Source organism: Emydura macquarii, unplaced genomic scaffold, assembly GCF_026122565.2.
Source record: "Emydura macquarii macquarii isolate MOO-44397 ecotype Brisbane River unplaced genomic scaffold, CSIRO-AGI_Emac_v2 contig_306, whole genome shotgun sequence".
Taxonomy (NCBI): Eukaryota; Metazoa; Chordata; order Testudines; family Chelidae; genus Emydura; species Emydura macquarii.
The window spans coordinates 1,702,711-1,718,672 of NW_027130443.1; the positions used below are offsets into that span (position 1 = coordinate 1,702,711).

A 15,962-nucleotide genomic window follows, 5' to 3' on the forward strand; every position below is an offset into this window, starting at 1 on the left:
AGCAGCCCCACGCACAGGCACTGGGATCTGAGGGACAGGGCTGTTAACGCCCCCCCCAAAACACAGCCCCATCCCCTGCTGCTGCCAGTGGAGCCAAGAGAACCCAGGTGTCCGGGCTCCCAGCCCCCCTCTCATTCTACTCACCAGGCCCCCCTGCCCTCCTGGAGCTGGGGAGAGAACCCAGGAGTCCTGGCTTCCCCCCCCCCCGTCCGGCCTCCCATGCTCCAACCTATCAGCCCCCCTTCCCAGAGCCAGGGACAGAACCCAGGAGTCCTGGCTCCCAGCCCCCCTGCTCTAACCCACTGGACCCCATTCCCCTCCCAAAGCTGAGGAGGGAACCCAGGAGTCCTGGCTCCCTGCTCTAGCCCCTAGACCACACTGCCCTCCCAGCTGGGGTGGGGCCCCTTCGCCGGCTGCGAGTTTCTCTCGCAGGGACGAGACAGTCAAGGGCTATTTTTGGAAGTGGGTTGGTGGGCGCCCGGCCAAGGGCAGAAATAGAAACTGGGCGTCACTGGCCTCCCGCCCCCTGGTTCACATCCCCCCTCCTGGCTCGTCACCCCCCACTCAGCATCCCTGCTGGGCTTTGCCAAGGACATTCCAGCCCCCTGCGTAATGTCCACCACAGGACGGGCTATGGGAACGTGTGGCTCAGCGCTGGGGGCTGCAGATCCGGAGGGGGTGACGCTCCCTTGGGGAGAATTCCCCCAAAGCTCACAGTCGTCCCCCCCCCCCCCCCCGGCAGCTCAGGGCAGGAAAGGGTGCCTGCAGGGTGCTAAGTGGGGGGGACAGAGGGCGGCTGGGAGGACATTGTCCAGGAACGGGGACCCTGGGAATTCAGAGCAACTCTGGATTCGGAGGGGGTGGGGGCATGCATTTTTAAGCAGGGGTCAATGGGGCTGGGGGAGCAGGATGTGGGGCTGTCCCCCAGAGCCCCCTCCTCTGGACCGTGTGCCCCCTGTCCCTGTGCTAGGACATCCAGAGCCCCCCCCACTGCCCCAGAGTCCTCCTCACACACCCCACCCCTGGCTGGATCACCCCGCAGCGCCCCATGCCCCAGCCTCCTTGCAGACCCCGCCCAAACGCCGGGTGGAAATGCCCAAAGCTCCTCCTTGCTCCCCCCTCTTTGGGGGATCCCCTTCTTCTGAAGTTGGGCGGGGGGGGGGGGAGGGGGGAATTCGTCCCCCCACATCAGTGCAGCCAAGGCTTTGGGGGGCTGTTTCTCTTTCCTCTAGGGCGTGGGGGGGGGGGAGGCCTGCTGGCTCCACACACACACTCCCAGTCACACGCATACACACACGGCGGCCTGCCTGGCACACACTGCCAACCTCCTCCCTTCACAAACAGCCGGCTGCCCCACACACGGAACCTGGCCGGGCGGACACCGCACCCCCTCGCACGCACAGAACTGTCTCACACACACAGAGCAGGCCCGTCTCACACACACACACACACACAAACAGAGCCAAGCCCGTGTGTGTGTGTGTGTGTGTGTGTGTGTGTGTGTGTCTCTCTCTCTCTCACACACACACACAGAGCCAGGACCATCTCACTCTCACTCTCACTCACACTTACACACACACACAGACACACACACAGAGCCAAGCCTGTCTCGCCCCACCCCTTCTCTAACCCTTGGCTTTGCTCCCAGCTGGTGAAACACATTTTATTCATCTCCTTCCAGGGCTTCCCTGTTGCAACATCCTCCAGCACAGTCCCCCGACTCTGACCCAGGGCTGCCCCCCCCCCCCCCGTCTGAGCCAGCACGCCCCCCCAGTCTGACCCAGGGCTGTCCCCCGGCTCTGTCCCAGCTCTGCCCAACCCCTCCCCCAGCGTAGAACTGGTCTGGGTCCTGAGGGCCTGGCCTGGGAGCAGGGGGGCGCCGTGCGCTGGGGGGTGCCATGCCCTGGAGTGACGTGCTAGGGGGTGACAGCAGGGGGCGCCGTGCGCTGGGGCTGAAACAGGGGGTGCATCGCCCTGAGGGGAGGGGGCAGGAACAGGGACTCAGCCCTCCCCCCCCCCCGCTTTGCCCCCTAAGCTGCATCCCTCTTGGTGAGGATGGGGGCTGCCAGGGGGCCCCCTGACCGCATGGGGGCACCGGGCCATGCCCGTCCCCTAGGGACCCTGATGCCAGCACCCGGGGAGGGGAGAGGGGGAAACCCCGTCACCCATCGCTGATGCACCCCCCGCCCCCAGCCCGGGAGCCGGCGCTAGGACCGGGGCGGGCTGTTTGCCCCGCCGGCGGGGGCCGGGAGGGGGGCGGGAGAAGGAGGCGGGGGGTTGGGGGGGATGAGTTCATCGCGAGCGCATAAAAAGGCGGCGGGGCCCGCCCGCCACAGCAGCCTCTGGCGGACCCGGCACGTCTCCAGGTGAGAGGGGAGGGGGCACCCGTGGGGCACTTACCCCCCCCCCCCGGGGTGGGCTGGAGAGAGGGAACGGAACGGGGCGGGGCGTGCCCGCGCTCTCGGAGAGCCCTGCTCGGGGATCGCGGGGTGCCGCGGCTGGGATCGGCACGGGATGGGGGGAGCTGCCCCATTGGAGCTGCGTGCTCATGGGAAGCCCCACAGGCTGTTTGTAGGGGGGGCTGGCGGAGGGGTCACTGGGAGCTGCTGTTTCCACCAGGGTCTCGTGGGTCAGGGCTGGGAGCCAGGACTCCTGGGTTCTCTCCCGGCTCTGGGAGGGGAGTGGGGTCTAGTGGTTAGAGCAGTGGGGGGCTGGGAGCCAGGACTCCTGGGTTCTTTCCTAACCCTTCCTGCTTTCTCTCTCTAGGATGCAACTCCCACTAATGGTTCTGGCCTGCACGGCCCTCTCCAGCGTGGCTGAGCCCCTGCGCCACCCCACTGGCTACCGGGTGGCCGAACTCTCCGCCGACTTCGGCATGAAGGTTTTCCAGGAGGTGGTCAAGGCGTCCCCAGAGCGGAACGTGGCCTTCTCCCCGTTCGGGGTGGCCTCCGTGCTGGCCATGCTGCAGATGGCGGCCGCCAGGGAGAGCAGGAATCAGATCAAGGCAGCGATGCAGTACGGGGTCAATGGTAAGGTGCTGTGGAGCAGGGGAGGGGCGCTTTCCCCAACAGTCAGTGCTGGCCCTACTGCCTCCCACACGGTGCTGGCTGGCTCCCTGTATAACCAGCCTCCACCCCAGAGCTGGCCGCATCTCAGCGTCTGGTGAGGGATCCCTGTATAACCTGCCCCCGTCCCACCCCAGAGGTGGCTGCCTCTCCGTGGTGGGCCAGGAACCCATCATAGCGTTAACCCTGCATTGCCCTGACAAGCTGTCCCTCCCTGCAGAGCGGGGCGTCCCCCAGGCCCTGCGGTGGCTGCACAAGGAGCTGACGGCTCCGTGGAACCAGGACAGGGTGGACGTGGCCGACGCGCTTTTCGTGCAGCGGGACCTAGAGCTGACTCCTGGCTTCATGAAGACGTTCGCCCAGGCCTTCCGCCAGACCATCAAGCAGGTCAACTTCACAGAGGGCGAGCGGGCGCGCTTCATCATCAACGACTGGGTCCGGGAGAGCACCCACGGTGAGCGGCTGGGATGCCTGGGTTCTGTCCCCGGCTCCGGGAGGGGAGGGGACTGGTGGGTTAGAGCAAGTGGGGGGGGGGCGGGCTGGGAGCCAGCTAGGATGCCTTGGTTCTATCCCAGCTCGTGGGGGGGCCGGTGTGTTAGAGCAGGGGATCTGGCAGCCAGGATGCCTGGGTCTTTTCCCTGGCTCGGGGAGGGGAGCGGGGTCTGGTGGGTCAGAGCAGGTAGGGTTGGGAACCAGGACTCCTGGGTCTCTCCCCAGGTCTGGGAGGAGGGTCTGGTGAGTTAGAGCCGGGGGGCTATGAGCCAGGACTCCTGGGTTCTGTTGCCCTCTGACCCCGCTCCTCCTCCCAAACTCACCATTGCAGGGATGATCAGTGACTTCCTGGCATCGGGCTCCGTGGATGAGCTGACCCGCCTGGTGCTGGTGAATGCCGTGTACTTCAAGGGACTCTGGAAGCTGCCCTTCCCGGAGGCAGCCACACGCCAGCGCCTCTTCCACAAGCCGGACGGGAGCAGCGTAGTGGTGCCCATGATGGAGCAGACCGCCAAGTTCAACTACGGTCAGTCCTACCCCGCTGCTTGGGGAGAGGCCGGCGGGTAGCCCATGGGTGGCGGGCGGATCGTCAGCTTGCCCCGTTCTCTGGTGCGGGTCGTCCTCTGTCCTGCTCCAGGCCAGTCCCGGCCCCCATCCTCCGCCTCTGGCAGCACCGTCCCCTTCCCGCCTCCCAAAGGAAAGGAGCCGAACCCCAGCTCCGGCCCTGAGAGTCTCGTCTCTCCCTGCCCTGCTCAGGCGAGTTCTCCACCCCGGACCGCATGGAGTACGACGTGGTGGAGCTGCCGTACCACGGGGACACAATCAGCATGCTCATCGCCGCCCCCTACGGCCGGGACGTGCCCCTGGCGGCCCTGACTCAGCTCACCGATGCCCGGCTGGTGGGCGAGTGGAAGAGGAACATGACGCGGGTGCCCCGGCTGCTCGTGCTTCCCAAGTGAGAACCGGCCACTCACGCCCAGTATCCTGAAGCCAGGACTCCTGGGTTCTCTCTCTGGCTCTGGGAGGGGAGGGGGGGCTGGTGGGTCAGAGCAGGGGCAGCTGGGGGCCAGGACTCCTGGGTTCTCTCCCCAGCTCTTGGAAGGGAGGGGGGGGTCTGGTGGGTGAGAGCGGGCAGGGGTGAGGCCCTGACACAGCCGTAGGGCTGCAGATCAGGTCCGATGTGCCTTCCTCCCTCCCCCCGGGGCAGACACTGGTGGGGCTGCGTCTGTTCCCCCTCTCCTGGTGCTGAGTCTCTGCTTCGCTCCCTACAGGTTCTCCCTGGAGACCGAGTCTGACCTGCGCCGGCCGCTGCAGCAGCTGGGCGTGAGGGATGTCTTCAGCCCCAGCGCCGCGGACTTCACCAGCCTCTCAAGTGAGCATTCTGCCACATGGGGGGGCTGCCCTCACCACCGCCCTGCCTGCCCTCACCACCGTCTCTCCGGTGCCGGGCAGGGGGAGCTGGTGCCGGGGCCGCAGGCTCACGGACCTCTCGCCCTCTCTCTCTTCCAGAGGAGGAGTCGCTGTACGTGGCCCGGGCCCTGCAGAAGGTGAAGATCGAGGTGAATGAGAGTGGCACCAAAGCCTCGTCTGCCACAGGTGAGCGGGTCACTGGCCTGATGGCGCTGCCAGCAGCGAGATGGGGGGCGTGCCGTGGGGCTGGCCCTGGGGGTGGGGGAGCTGGCGTCTCTGCTAGCAGGACGGCCCAGCCGATGCCCCGGGGTTGACAGCCGCCTCTTGTCTTGCAGCTGCCATTGTCCTCGCCCGCATGGCCCCCCTGGAGATCATCATGGACAGACCCTTCCTCTTCGTCGTGCGGCACAACCCCACAGGTGAGGATCAGCCCCATGTCCCTCACAGCTGGACCCCGCCCCCCCACCCTGTCCTCCCAGAGTTGGGGAGAGAACCCAGGAGTGCTGGATCCCAGCCCTCCCTCCTGCCCCCTTCAGTCTAACCCACCAGACCCCATTCCCCTGCTAGAGCTGGGGAGAGACCCCAGCCCAGCCTCTTGCTGAAGAACTGAGGAATGCCAGGAGCGGCTCAGCCATGGGGCCCATCTAACCTGGCATCCTGCCGCTGGGCAAACCTAGCATCCTGGGTCTCTTCCAAACCCCCACCCTACAGCAGGGGGTGGCCTGTGCCCTTTGGCCTGCTGTGGGGAAAAGGTGGAGCGTGGGGGGAGCAGTGGGGGTGACAGGAGTATGTGGGGGAGGGGGGCACCCCTGACCATGGCTTCCCCCTACTCAGAGCCAGTGTGCGACCCTCCTCCCCCACTCATGGCTGTTCTGTGCTCCCCAGGTGCCATCCTCTTCATGGGACAGGTGATGGAGCCCTGACGGTGGAGCCCGGGGACCCCCGCCGCCCCACGCTGGGAGCAGACCGGCAAGCGAATCCATCTCCGGAGGGGAGGCCCTCCTCCACCCCCTCTGTCTGAGCAGCAGCTGCCTGGCCCTGGTTCCAGGATCAGGCCCTGGACGCACACACCCCCGCTCTCCCAGAGATCACCCCCGCGCCCCCCACTGAATCTGGGGCCATGGGGGCAGGACCATGGCGGTGGCAGGCTGGAAGTCGTAGTTCACCCCAGCGCGTGGGGCAGAGTGGGGACTGGGTACAGGGCTGCCCCCCATGACCAGGCTGGTGAGGGAATCCCACCATGAGCATGGCAGTTTCCTATCCCAAATACCACCACACGCCACGGATACCAAGCTCCCCCAGGAACTGGGGGTGGTCTCTCCAGCTGCCCCCTGCGAATAGTTCACATGGTCCTACGGTGCCGGGGCCCAGGGATCGCAAGGGCCTTAGGCTGTGGATGTATTTACACTGGAGCCTGCTACCTCACCCCCTCCTCTGGGGTGCATCCTAAAGGGGTACTGGGGGTCCCCCAGGGCCTGGGTGTGAGATACCCCTGCCCCCTAGTAGTGAAATGATGAATTGGGGGGAGAGTAATATATTCTAGAGGATATAATATATTCTTAACTTCATTTTGCATTTGAACTGTTCTGAGTGAGGGGGTGGAAAGTTGGGCCAGGTGCCACCCAGGACATACGGGGAGTGGATGGGGGGGGGTAAGAGCGATGGCACCCTGCTGACGGGAGAAGCACAAGAAGCATGCGAGAAGGGCTGGAATTTCCACAATTTCCTAGTGCTGGCTCCCTCACTGCCCCAGGGCCCCGTGTGAGTCAGCCACCCGGCCCCAGCCCGTTCCGCCTTCCTGCGAGAGGAGCCCTTCCGCCAGCTTGGCCTGCGTGAGAGCCCCAGCCGGGCCTTTATCTGGGCCTGCGTCATTGCCCCTGCCGCCGCGTGCCTGGTGAAGCAATTGGCACGTGCGCAGGCAGGCCTGCACTGGCAGATAAGGGCCAGTGAGTCACCCTCACCAGCTGCAAGCAGCACCCCCAAAACTCAGCTTATTTTTAACATGCGGCTGCATGAGTTGAGGAGTCATGTTTTCCCAGGCCCCCCCCTTGCAGCATCTTCCTCCGCAGTGGGAAGCGAAGCGCAGGAGTCAGCGGGATTTAAGCGTCCCTCGCTGTGGTGCCTCCTGTGAGCCGCCTTGATGCAGTCAAGGCCTCCTTTTCCCTATAGACCCTCAGGGAGGGTGGTAGGGGGACCGCCTGTGCCCAGGGGCAGCGTGTCTGCGGCTGTGCAGGGCGGGGGGCTGGGTGTATGTTTAAATTGTCAGGTTTTTATTCCACTTTTGATATGTAAGAAAAGCAATAAAATCTCTGCGGAAACACCGTGTGCGCCTGGGACAGGCCTTTGCCTCGCTCGCTGCCTGCCCGTGTTCTCCAGCCGCTAGCCCCGGGCTGTGCTCTGAGCCCAGCTCTCCAGGGAAACGGAGGTGGGGGGGCAGGGGTGTAGCAGGGCCTCAGACAGGGATGGTGGCATCCTCTCCCGGGGCAGGGGCTGCCTCAGCTTTGCCCTCAGCCCCCCTTCACTTCATACTGTGCATGGGTGGGGGGCTCCTGGCTTCACGCCTGCCAGGCCCAGGTGCCTCCAGCTGCCAGGATGGACAGGGAGGGGGGCATGAGCCCAGGCCCTGCTGTGCCCTTGTGGGGAGGGGGGCGGGGCGAGCTCTGCCAGCTGGGCCCCACTCCTTGGCCTGGGCTCCTTCATAAACTCCCTGTCTTCATAAACTCGCCTTCCCCCGCATTGTGCTGGTTCCTCGCCCATAGCCCCCCACTCTGCCATGCCCCCCTCCACTTCCTCCTGGCTTCCCATCCCTTCCCTTCCCTGGACGCTCCCCCTCAAGCCCTCCATGATCCCTGCCCCTGACATCCCTCTTCTTTCCCCCCTGAAGACCCACCCCACCCCTCCCCTGGAGCCCCCCCTTACTCCGCCTTCCCCATTGCAAAGGAGACAACCACACCACCACCCACCCCGTCCCCCCTTGCCACAGCGGCAGCTCCCCCCCAGCTCCTCCCTCTTGCACTTGTTGCATGGGGCACAGACCCTGCCTCCTGCCCTAGTGCCTTGACAACAGCTCCCCTCTTGCCCCCTTGGCCATAGACATGGCTTCCTCTGCCCTTCCCTCCTGTCCCTGTCCGTTGCCATGGTTACAGGTGTCCCACCCCATTGCCAGGGATGTGACCTGTTCCCTGCCTCTCCTTCTTGCACCGCACATAGCAACAGCTCCCCCACCCCTCCCGCGTCTCCCTGTTGCCATGGAAACAGCTCCAGTTTTTTTTGGAGGGGTCCCCATTGCCATGGACACAACCCTGCCTCTTGCCCCTGTTGCCATGGCTATAGCTCCCCACCCTCTTTCTTGCCCCGTAGCCATGGAAACGGCTTCCCCAGCCCCTCCCTTTTTCCTCCTCCGTTGCCAAGGTTACAGGTCCCCGGCCCCTCCCTCTTAGCCCCCGTTGCCATGGAAACGGCTCACCTCTCCCCCCGCCCCTCCCGGAAGTGGTTCCTGTCTCTCGTCCCGGCGCATGCGCAGCGCGAGGAGGCGAGGCCGGGCCCGGCTCGATAGCTGGCCAGGTTGAGCGAGGCGGACGGGCCGGCCCGGGGGGCGGAGGCGGCGCCATGGTGAGCCGGGGCCTATGGGGGCCGGGCTGGACTGGGCTGGGGAGAGCCCGGGGGGCAGTGCCCATGGGGCCAGGTTGGGGGGCTGGGCTGGGCTGGGAGTAGGAGGAGGAGGAGGCTGGGTTGGGGGGCCACCCCTAGGCGGCAGCCCGTGGGGGGCCGGACTGAGGGGCCCCTCGGCTGGGATCCGCCGGGCACTCTGGGACCCAGGCCAGCTCCCGGCGGTGCTGCGCCAGCTGCGCCGTGTCCGTGCGGCTCACCCGGGGGGTCCGTGTCCGTGGGGCTGGGTTTGTGTAGCTGGTTTATGTTCCCACACTCGGGGGGGGGCCCAGGTCGCGTCTGCCCCTCGCACCCCTGTTGGGCCCCTCCCCTGCACTTAACACGGTTGCCACGTGGTTTATATCCCTGCTGGGAAATGGCTGCGGACACTGTTGCAGCCGCTAGTGTAGACAGAGCCAAAGGCAGGGCAGGTGGGCGTGGCTGAACTCCTGAGACGGGGGGAGGCACTCAGGTTGCTGTGTCTGACGTGGATGTGGTTTTGTAACCGGGTGGAGCCGTGTTATTGCAACCCCTAGTGTAGATGAGGGCATGCGCTCCCCAAGGCACTGTGCAGCGTGTATGAGGAAATGCCGGTGCCAACAGTGTTCTGGCTGCTGTGTGTGACCGTGGCAGTTGTGCGGTTTGTGATCCTGCCGGGAAATGGTTTCACACCCTGTTGCAACCCCTTGGTGTAGACAGGATCTGCATGCTGCAGGTCAGGAATTGTGCGTTTGTGATGGGGTGTTGTATCAAAGCATGACTGTTCCATGCTGTTGCAGACATGCCCAGAAGTGGTGTCAAACACTGTTGCAGTCCCTGGTGTAGCTAGGACCTGCATTGCCCGTATCAGGGATTGTGTCTATTGTACGAATGAGGTTGCAGGGCATTAGCAGCTATGGTAGGTGAACCAACATGATGGGGCTATGCAGTTGCATCCCTTAGTGTAGACAGGACCTGCCCCCAGGAACCTCACTTGCACTGAGTGTCCATCCAGGCTCGGCTGATGGGCCGCAAGGTCAGAGCGGCTCCTCCTCAGAGCCCATTTATGACCCCCACGCCCAGGGAGTGGGGAGCGCTGGGTCTGCTCCGGTTTGCGTCAGCGGATGGTGACTAATGGAGGTGGCCGGGACAGGTCGGGGCTGGTTGGGCTCAGACGATGGTGTCTTCATCTGGCTCAGCCGGCCCCCTCTCCGCGGGCGGTGAATCCTTGGCCCGCCGTCCCCCGTGCCAGTTCGTTAATGCCTCTGGCGCTGGGGCCATGCCAGCCAGTCATTAGCGTAAGGAGCAGGGGCCAGGCCACCACAGAGAGGCCCACGGCTGGGGGCAAGTGTGCATGGTAGGGTGGCTGGCGTGTCTGACCGGTCGGTGGGGAAGGCTGGGAACCCCTGGAATCCCACTCCAAAACCCCTACGGGCTGGGGTGAGGGGCGGCTGGTCCATCAGGATGCCCCCCAGAACTGGCCTGCACCCCAAACCTCCTAGTTGGGATGGACAGCGCCGGGGTCTGCATGGGATGTGGTAGAACCCAGGAGTCCTGACTCCTAGCTGCCCCCACCCTGCCACTCGCTATCAAGCCTGGGCTGCCCATGTACGCCCCCCTCAACCTGCAGGTTCCTCCCTCCTGTGTCCCGTCCTCCCCGTCCTCGCCTATCCCAGGCCTGGGCTCCCCGCGCTCCCCTCGCACCTGGCAGCCTGCGCCGGTCTCTGCAAACCTGTGCCTGGACACGTGCAGGAACTCCAGGGTGGCTGAGGGGCACCGCTGCAGGGACACCCCTCTGCCCGGGCTTCTGAGCCACTGCCCCCCCTTTGCTGCATGTGAACCTGAGCCCTCGGGAGGGAAACGGGGGAGCAGCCGGTCCGCCTAGTGCCCTTGCTGCCCCCGCCCCTCCTCAGCTCTGGCTACCCTGCCACTGGTGCTCCCGGCTGCCGCCCGCTGCACTCAGTGTCATTGGCCTCATTCTACAGGGTGGGGAAACTGAGGCCCAGAGAGGGGCTGGGGTTGGCCCCAAGTCACCCAGGGATAGAACCCAGGAGTCCTGGCTCCCTGCCCCCCTGCTCTGACCCAGCAACCCCCAGCACTGCTGGCAGCCCCCAGCACCGCGGGCATCCCGGCTCAAAGCCCCCCTGCTCAGACCTACCAGCGCCGGGGACAGACCCAGGCAGGCGTCCCGGCTCCCCATGGCGGCCCTGCTCTGACCCGGCCACTCCCCACGGCAGATGCGGTTCATGCTGCTGTTCAGCCGGCAGGGGAAGCTGCGGCTGCAGAAGTGGTACCTGGCCACCTCGGACAAGGAGAAGAAGAAGATGGTGCGCGAGCTCATGCAGGTGGTGCTGGCCCGCAAGCCCAAGATGTGCAGCTTCCTCGAGTGGAGGGATCTCAAGGTGGTCTACAAAAGGTGATCCGCCCTCTGCCCCCACTCTGCTGCTGCCCTGTGTCCGGGCCGGTCCCGACCAAGGGATTCTAAAGGGACGGGGCACTGTGCGGGAGCCCCCCCCTTTGAAAGTCTGGACACTGAAGGCTGTTTCCTGGTGTCTCCCCACCCAGCCAATCACCCCCTCACAGCCCTTCGCTGGTGCGAGCCAGGATGCCAGGAGTCTGGTTCCTGCTGTGGGGCAGCCTGAGCAGAGCCTGGGGCAGCTCCCCCTCGCACGCACAGACCCCCCCCCATAACTCCTCCACACCCAGCTCCCCCTCGCACTGGCAGATCCCCCATAACCCCTCCACACCCAGCTTGCACGAGCATGCGCAGACCCGCCCATAGCCCCTCCACACCTAGCTCCCCCCTCCTCTGCCCTAGGGAAGAAATTTTCCAGGTGCCAACACCCCATAGCGGGGAAAGGCCCCATGTCTCATTCCACACCCCTGGCCCTGGGGCCAGATGGGAGCCCCCGTCTCCTGGCTGCTCCGTAGGAAATGACAACCCTCAGCTCCTCAACGCAGCCTGTCGTCCTCGCAGCCCCGCCGCCCCGTCATAGGGCGCTTGCCCCCTCTCACCCCGACAGCCTGAGCAGAGGCAGAACGGGGTGTGGGGGACGGCCGCCCCTTGTGCCGCTCTGCTTGGGGCCCGGAAGGAGCAAGTGGGTGGGGGTTGTGACATGCCCCCAGCCACGATGGGGGTTGTTGGGAGGTGCCACAGCCTCCCATGTATGCTCCTAGGTCTGTGTCAGCTGGGATCTCTGCCCCTGCCCGCCCCCCCCAGCTGATCTCTGCCATGCCCCCCTCCCCCAGGTACGCCAGCCTGTATTTCTGCTGTGCCGTGGAGGGGCAGGACAACGAGCTGATCACGCTGGAGCTGATCCACCGATACGTGGAGCTGCTGGACAAGTACTTTGGCAGCGTGAGTGCAGCTCCCCCTGCGGCTGGGACCCCTAAGAGGGACACAGGGGCGTGGGGCCGGAGGGCCCTGGGTACCAGAGGGCAGGGGGCTGGGTGACCCTCGGGTGGGTGGGAGATGGGGGTGGGACTTGCTGAGCCTAGGCGAGGGGGGTGACCATGGTATCCTGTGGGCCGGCCCATGCGGCTGGCTGTGGGGCGGGGGCCCAGGCGCAGGGCCCGTGGGTCGGCTCAGCTGCGAGGCTGAGCGCTGGCTCACGGCAGGCGTGGGGAGCAAATCCTAGCTAATCCTCCGCGCATTAACTCTGCCTCCTTAAGCCCCTGCCCGCTGCGCCGCTGGGATAGAGACGCTAATGGGGCTTAGCTGGCTCTGGGCTAATCCGGCTAATTCCCTGTTGGCTCCGTGCTACACCTCAGCTTTGGGACAGTCCCCGGGAGCAACACCCCCCCCGCCGCCGGGGCCCCACTCTGCCGCCAGGGCAGGTCCCACGGCCTCACTCGCCCGCCCTCCTGCTAGCTCGGCCTGGCGGGTCCCACTGAGCCAGGCCCCGGGAGAGCCTCGTCCCCCCTGCCGGTCCCGCAGTGACGCCCGGCCGCCGGTCCCAAACACTCACCAGGACGCAGCCCAGGCGGGCTGTGGGCTAGCCCAGAGACTAGCCCATTCTGGTCATGCCACAGTGCACCCACTGAGCTGAGGTGACCCCCCTTTTCCGGCTCGGTCTCCCTGAAGCTCTGCCCCAGGCAGGAGAGAGCTGCTGGCTTCTTCCAGAAACCTGTGCTGCATCCCCCTTCTTCCGCCCCCACGCCAGCTGGGGATGGGGTCTGTGCCCCGCCCAGCTTCCCTGTGTGTGGAGAGGCAGGGAAATGCTCATCTCTCTGGGGCATTGGTCCCTTGGAGTTGCTGTCCTGGTGACTGGGCTGGGAGCCAGGACTCCTGGGTTCTCGGGCTGGTGAGTCAGAACAGGGAGGCTGGGAGCCAGGACTCCTGGGTTCTGGGGCTGGTGGGTTAGAGCAGGGGGGGCTGGGAGCCAGGACTCCTGGGTTCTGGGGCTGGTGGGTTAGAGCAGGGGGGGCTGGGAGCCAAGACTCCTTGTTCTGTCCCCTGCTCCAGGCAGCCCTGATATTTCCCCCTCCTTCCTGATCCAGGTGTGCGAGCTGGACATCATCTTCAACTTCGAGAAGGCCTACTTCATCCTGGACGAGTTCCTCATGGGCGGGGAGATCCAGGACACCTCCAAGAAGAGTGTGCTCAAGGCCATCGAGCAGGCTGACCTGCTCCAGGAGGTAGGGTGGGCGGGTGGGCGGGCAGATGTGGGGGGGAGCTAACCTGGCAGTGTCCGCCCAGCCCACCCTCCGGCTGCAGGACACAAGCTGTATGGCCAGGCGTTGCAGCCCAGGCTGGAGGGGTCAGGCAAGCAGCCCCAGAGGGTTGTGTTTGTATTGTGCTGCCACAGCTGGCCGTGGGGCTGAGCGGCCGGAGCGCTCGGTGCCACCTGGCCCTGGAGAGCCATGGGTCTGAATCCAGGGACAAGAATTAACCCACGCTGGCCCCATGGTGCCTCTGGAACCAGGGAGAGGACGCAGCTCTCCCCCGACCCCCAGCCGGGCATGAACCTCTCCCCCCCGCCCCCCGAGCAGCCCCCCAGGTTGTCCCCATCCTACCACAATCCCTTATGTGCTGCATCTGCCCCGCTGCCACGTCCCTTCGCACCCCCAAGTCGATCCCCCCCCCTCCGCCCCCATCCAGGTTGCCCCATGTGCACCAGCAGCAGGGGCTGGGTGGGGGGCTGGGATCCTGTCTCCCATCTCCCCTGTGTCTCCAGCCCTGGCTGTGTCGCAGCGTGGGGGGAGGGGGGGCGGCAGCCCCCCCCACTGCTGGCGCCATCTCATTGCCTGGGCTGTGGTGCAGGGGGATGAGTCACCGGGCTCTGCAGCTCTCTCTGCGCTTAGCGTGGGCGACCGGGATCCTGGCAGACAGCAGCCACTTCTCGCTGGCTTCCCAGCCCAGCGCCCGGCTGCCGTGTGTCCACCCCAGTCCCCCACCCAGAGCCCGCGGGGTTAACGCCTGGCCCGGCACGGCTGGGTCCCTTTCCCAGCACTGTGGGGCGCTGAGGGGCCGGCACGGAGTTAATACCCCGGCTCTGACTGCTCCCCACATGTCCCAGCCATCCCGGGAGGTGTGCTGCATGGGGGCACTGAGACGGGCCTGGTTATTTGAGGGGGGCTGACGTCTCCTCCCCGCTTATCTCTCTGCTGCAGGAAGATGAGTCACCCCGCAGCGTGCTGGAGGAGATGGGGCTGGCATAGTCAGGGGCTTGCTGCGTGTCCCCCCCCCCCCATCCGTGCCCAGCTTCGTCAGATGCCCCGGGGGGGGGCACGTCTCCTCCTCAGCGGCCGGACATGGGACCAGTTCACCCTGGAGCCAACGGGGGGGCGGGTGAGCCCCATGAACTGTGTGTTAATGTACATAGACACCACTAAGGGTGCTGGGGGCCTCCCCACCCCATAGGACCCTGCCAGAGGCGCCCCCCCAAACCCTGGGTCCATCTCCTTCCCTGCTCCCAGTTGTCCGCTCTGCCAATGGCCGCCTAGCCCCACGCGCCTGGCTCGGCTGTGGCTTGGCGGGGGGGTGTTTGGGAATGCTGGGGGGGGGGTTTGGGGCGCCATCTCGCCTCCGCTGGGAACGTCACCTCTGCGGCGCCATTGCAGCAAGAGAGCTGTGCGCCCCTGGTGGGGGTGGGCGGCCAATCCCGGGATGCCATTTCTCCAGGGCCTGTAAGCTCAGCGGCGTCTCTGGGGCAGGGGCGCGTGGCCCGGGCTCTCCACGCATGGGGCAGGGCGAGTGCCCTCCGCGCCCCCCCCAGCGACCGAGAATAAAGTGTGCAGAGATCTGCTGTGTGCGGTGAGTTTAATATGGGGGGTTGCTCCTAGCTAACCCTGATGGGTCCGTCTGTACCCCCGTCCCTCCGCCTCGCCTCTCCTGGCGGTCCCGCTCGTGCCCCATCTGCTGTGGGAGGTGGGACCAGCCATCTCCTTTCTGTCTGTCCATCGTGTCCACAGGTGAGCGCAGGCTCCGCACACAGGTCCTGGGCTCCAAGAGCACCGAGGCACGTGGGGGCAACCATGAGTGTTCGCCCTCCCCCCCCAGTGACCGGAACAACCAACCCCCCACGGCCCAGCAGCCACGGCGGCCAGCCCACATGCCAGGGCTGCCACCCACTGCTTGGGCCTGGCTGGGAAGAGGGGAAATTCTCCCCTCCCTGGGGCTGCCGTGTGGCATGCAGCTCAGGCCTCAGTTTCCCCCAGTCCTAGTTGTGGGTGCCCCGTGGGAGACGTCCCCACCTCTGGGCCCAGCCCCAGGGGCTGTGCGTGACGCTCCCGAGCCCCCAGAAGGAAGCAGAAGCACTGTTAGAACCCAGGAGTCCTGGCTCCCTGCCCCCCCCCAATCTAACCCACCAGCCCCTTCCCCACAGAGAGAACCCAGGAGTCCTGGCCCTCAGCCCCCTGCTCTAACCCACATGCCAGTTCTGCATCTAACTGCCCATCCAAGGGCCCCTTTCTGGGCATGTGGGCTGGGTGGGCAGAGTTTGGCCCCGCTAATTCTCCCCGCCCCAGTCCTTGCAGTGAAGATTTTTACAGTTTAAAGCTGATACTCTCCCGGCCGCCCGCGTCGAAGGCGTCCGAGCTCCACACCCTGGATGGTCTGGCTGGGCTGAAGGTGAAAGATACGGGCCCCGGCTCCTGGTTCTGGAATTCCAGACTCCTGGGTTCCAGTGCCCGGCTCTGACACAGCCCCTCTGTGTGAGCGGTGGCGAGTCACTGCCTCTCTCCAGGCCTCAGTTTCCACAGAGGGGTGTAGGGGGAATTTATCAACATTGTCAACTCCCCAAGGCAGAGACTCTCTCTCATGTTGTCTGCGTAGCACCCAGCCCAACGGGGGGCCCCCCGCTCTCGGTCAGGAGGATCTGTGCAGTCCGGCATGTTGTTTCTTCCACAGGCATGATGGATGAGCCG

The 15,962-nt window shown here is 65.6% G+C and overlaps 2 protein-coding genes across 2 annotated transcripts; both read left to right on the plus strand.

The window, feature by feature from the left end:
• The first annotated feature begins 2,296 nt into the window (after positions 1-2,296).
• On the plus strand, positions 2,297-6,989 carry SERPINE1 (serpin family E member 1). Its single transcript, XM_067556446.1, has 9 exons — positions 2,297-2,366; positions 2,767-3,029; positions 3,286-3,519; positions 3,889-4,083; positions 4,314-4,512; positions 4,829-4,929; positions 5,067-5,153; positions 5,303-5,386; positions 5,853-6,989. The coding sequence occupies exons 2-9, from the start codon at positions 2,768-2,770 to the stop codon at positions 5,888-5,890; spliced, it is 1,200 nt and encodes a 399-aa protein (XP_067412547.1). The 5' UTR covers positions 2,297-2,366; position 2,767; the 3' UTR covers positions 5,891-6,989.
• A 1,479-nt stretch (positions 6,990-8,468) lies between these two features.
• On the plus strand, positions 8,469-14,837 carry AP1S1 (adaptor related protein complex 1 subunit sigma 1). The gene is made up of 5 exons (XM_067556548.1): positions 8,469-8,579; positions 10,832-11,010; positions 11,844-11,952; positions 13,095-13,232; positions 14,208-14,837. The coding sequence occupies exons 1-5, from the start codon at positions 8,577-8,579 to the stop codon at positions 14,253-14,255; spliced, it is 477 nt and encodes a 158-aa protein (XP_067412649.1). The 5' UTR covers positions 8,469-8,576; the 3' UTR covers positions 14,256-14,837.
• The last annotated feature ends 1,125 nt before the right edge of the window (positions 14,838-15,962 follow it).

Coding starts and splice junctions, on each gene's coding strand:
- SERPINE1 (XM_067556446.1), top strand. CDS start 2,768: ATGCAACTCCCACTAATGGTTCTGGCCTGCACGGCCCTCTCCAGCGTG. Junction 3,030..3,285: donor GATGCAGTACGGGGTCAATG/GTAAGGTGCTGT, acceptor CCCTCCCTGCAG/AGCGGGGCGTCCCCCAGGCC. Junction 4,930..5,066: donor GGACTTCACCAGCCTCTCAA/GTGAGCATTCTG, acceptor TCTCTCTTCCAG/AGGAGGAGTCGCTGTACGTG.
- AP1S1 (XM_067556548.1), top strand. Junction 11,011..11,843: donor CTCAAGGTGGTCTACAAAAG/GTGATCCGCCCT, acceptor CCCCTCCCCCAG/GTACGCCAGCCTGTATTTCT. Junction 11,953..13,094: donor TGGACAAGTACTTTGGCAGC/GTGAGTGCAGCT, acceptor TTCCTGATCCAG/GTGTGCGAGCTGGACATCAT.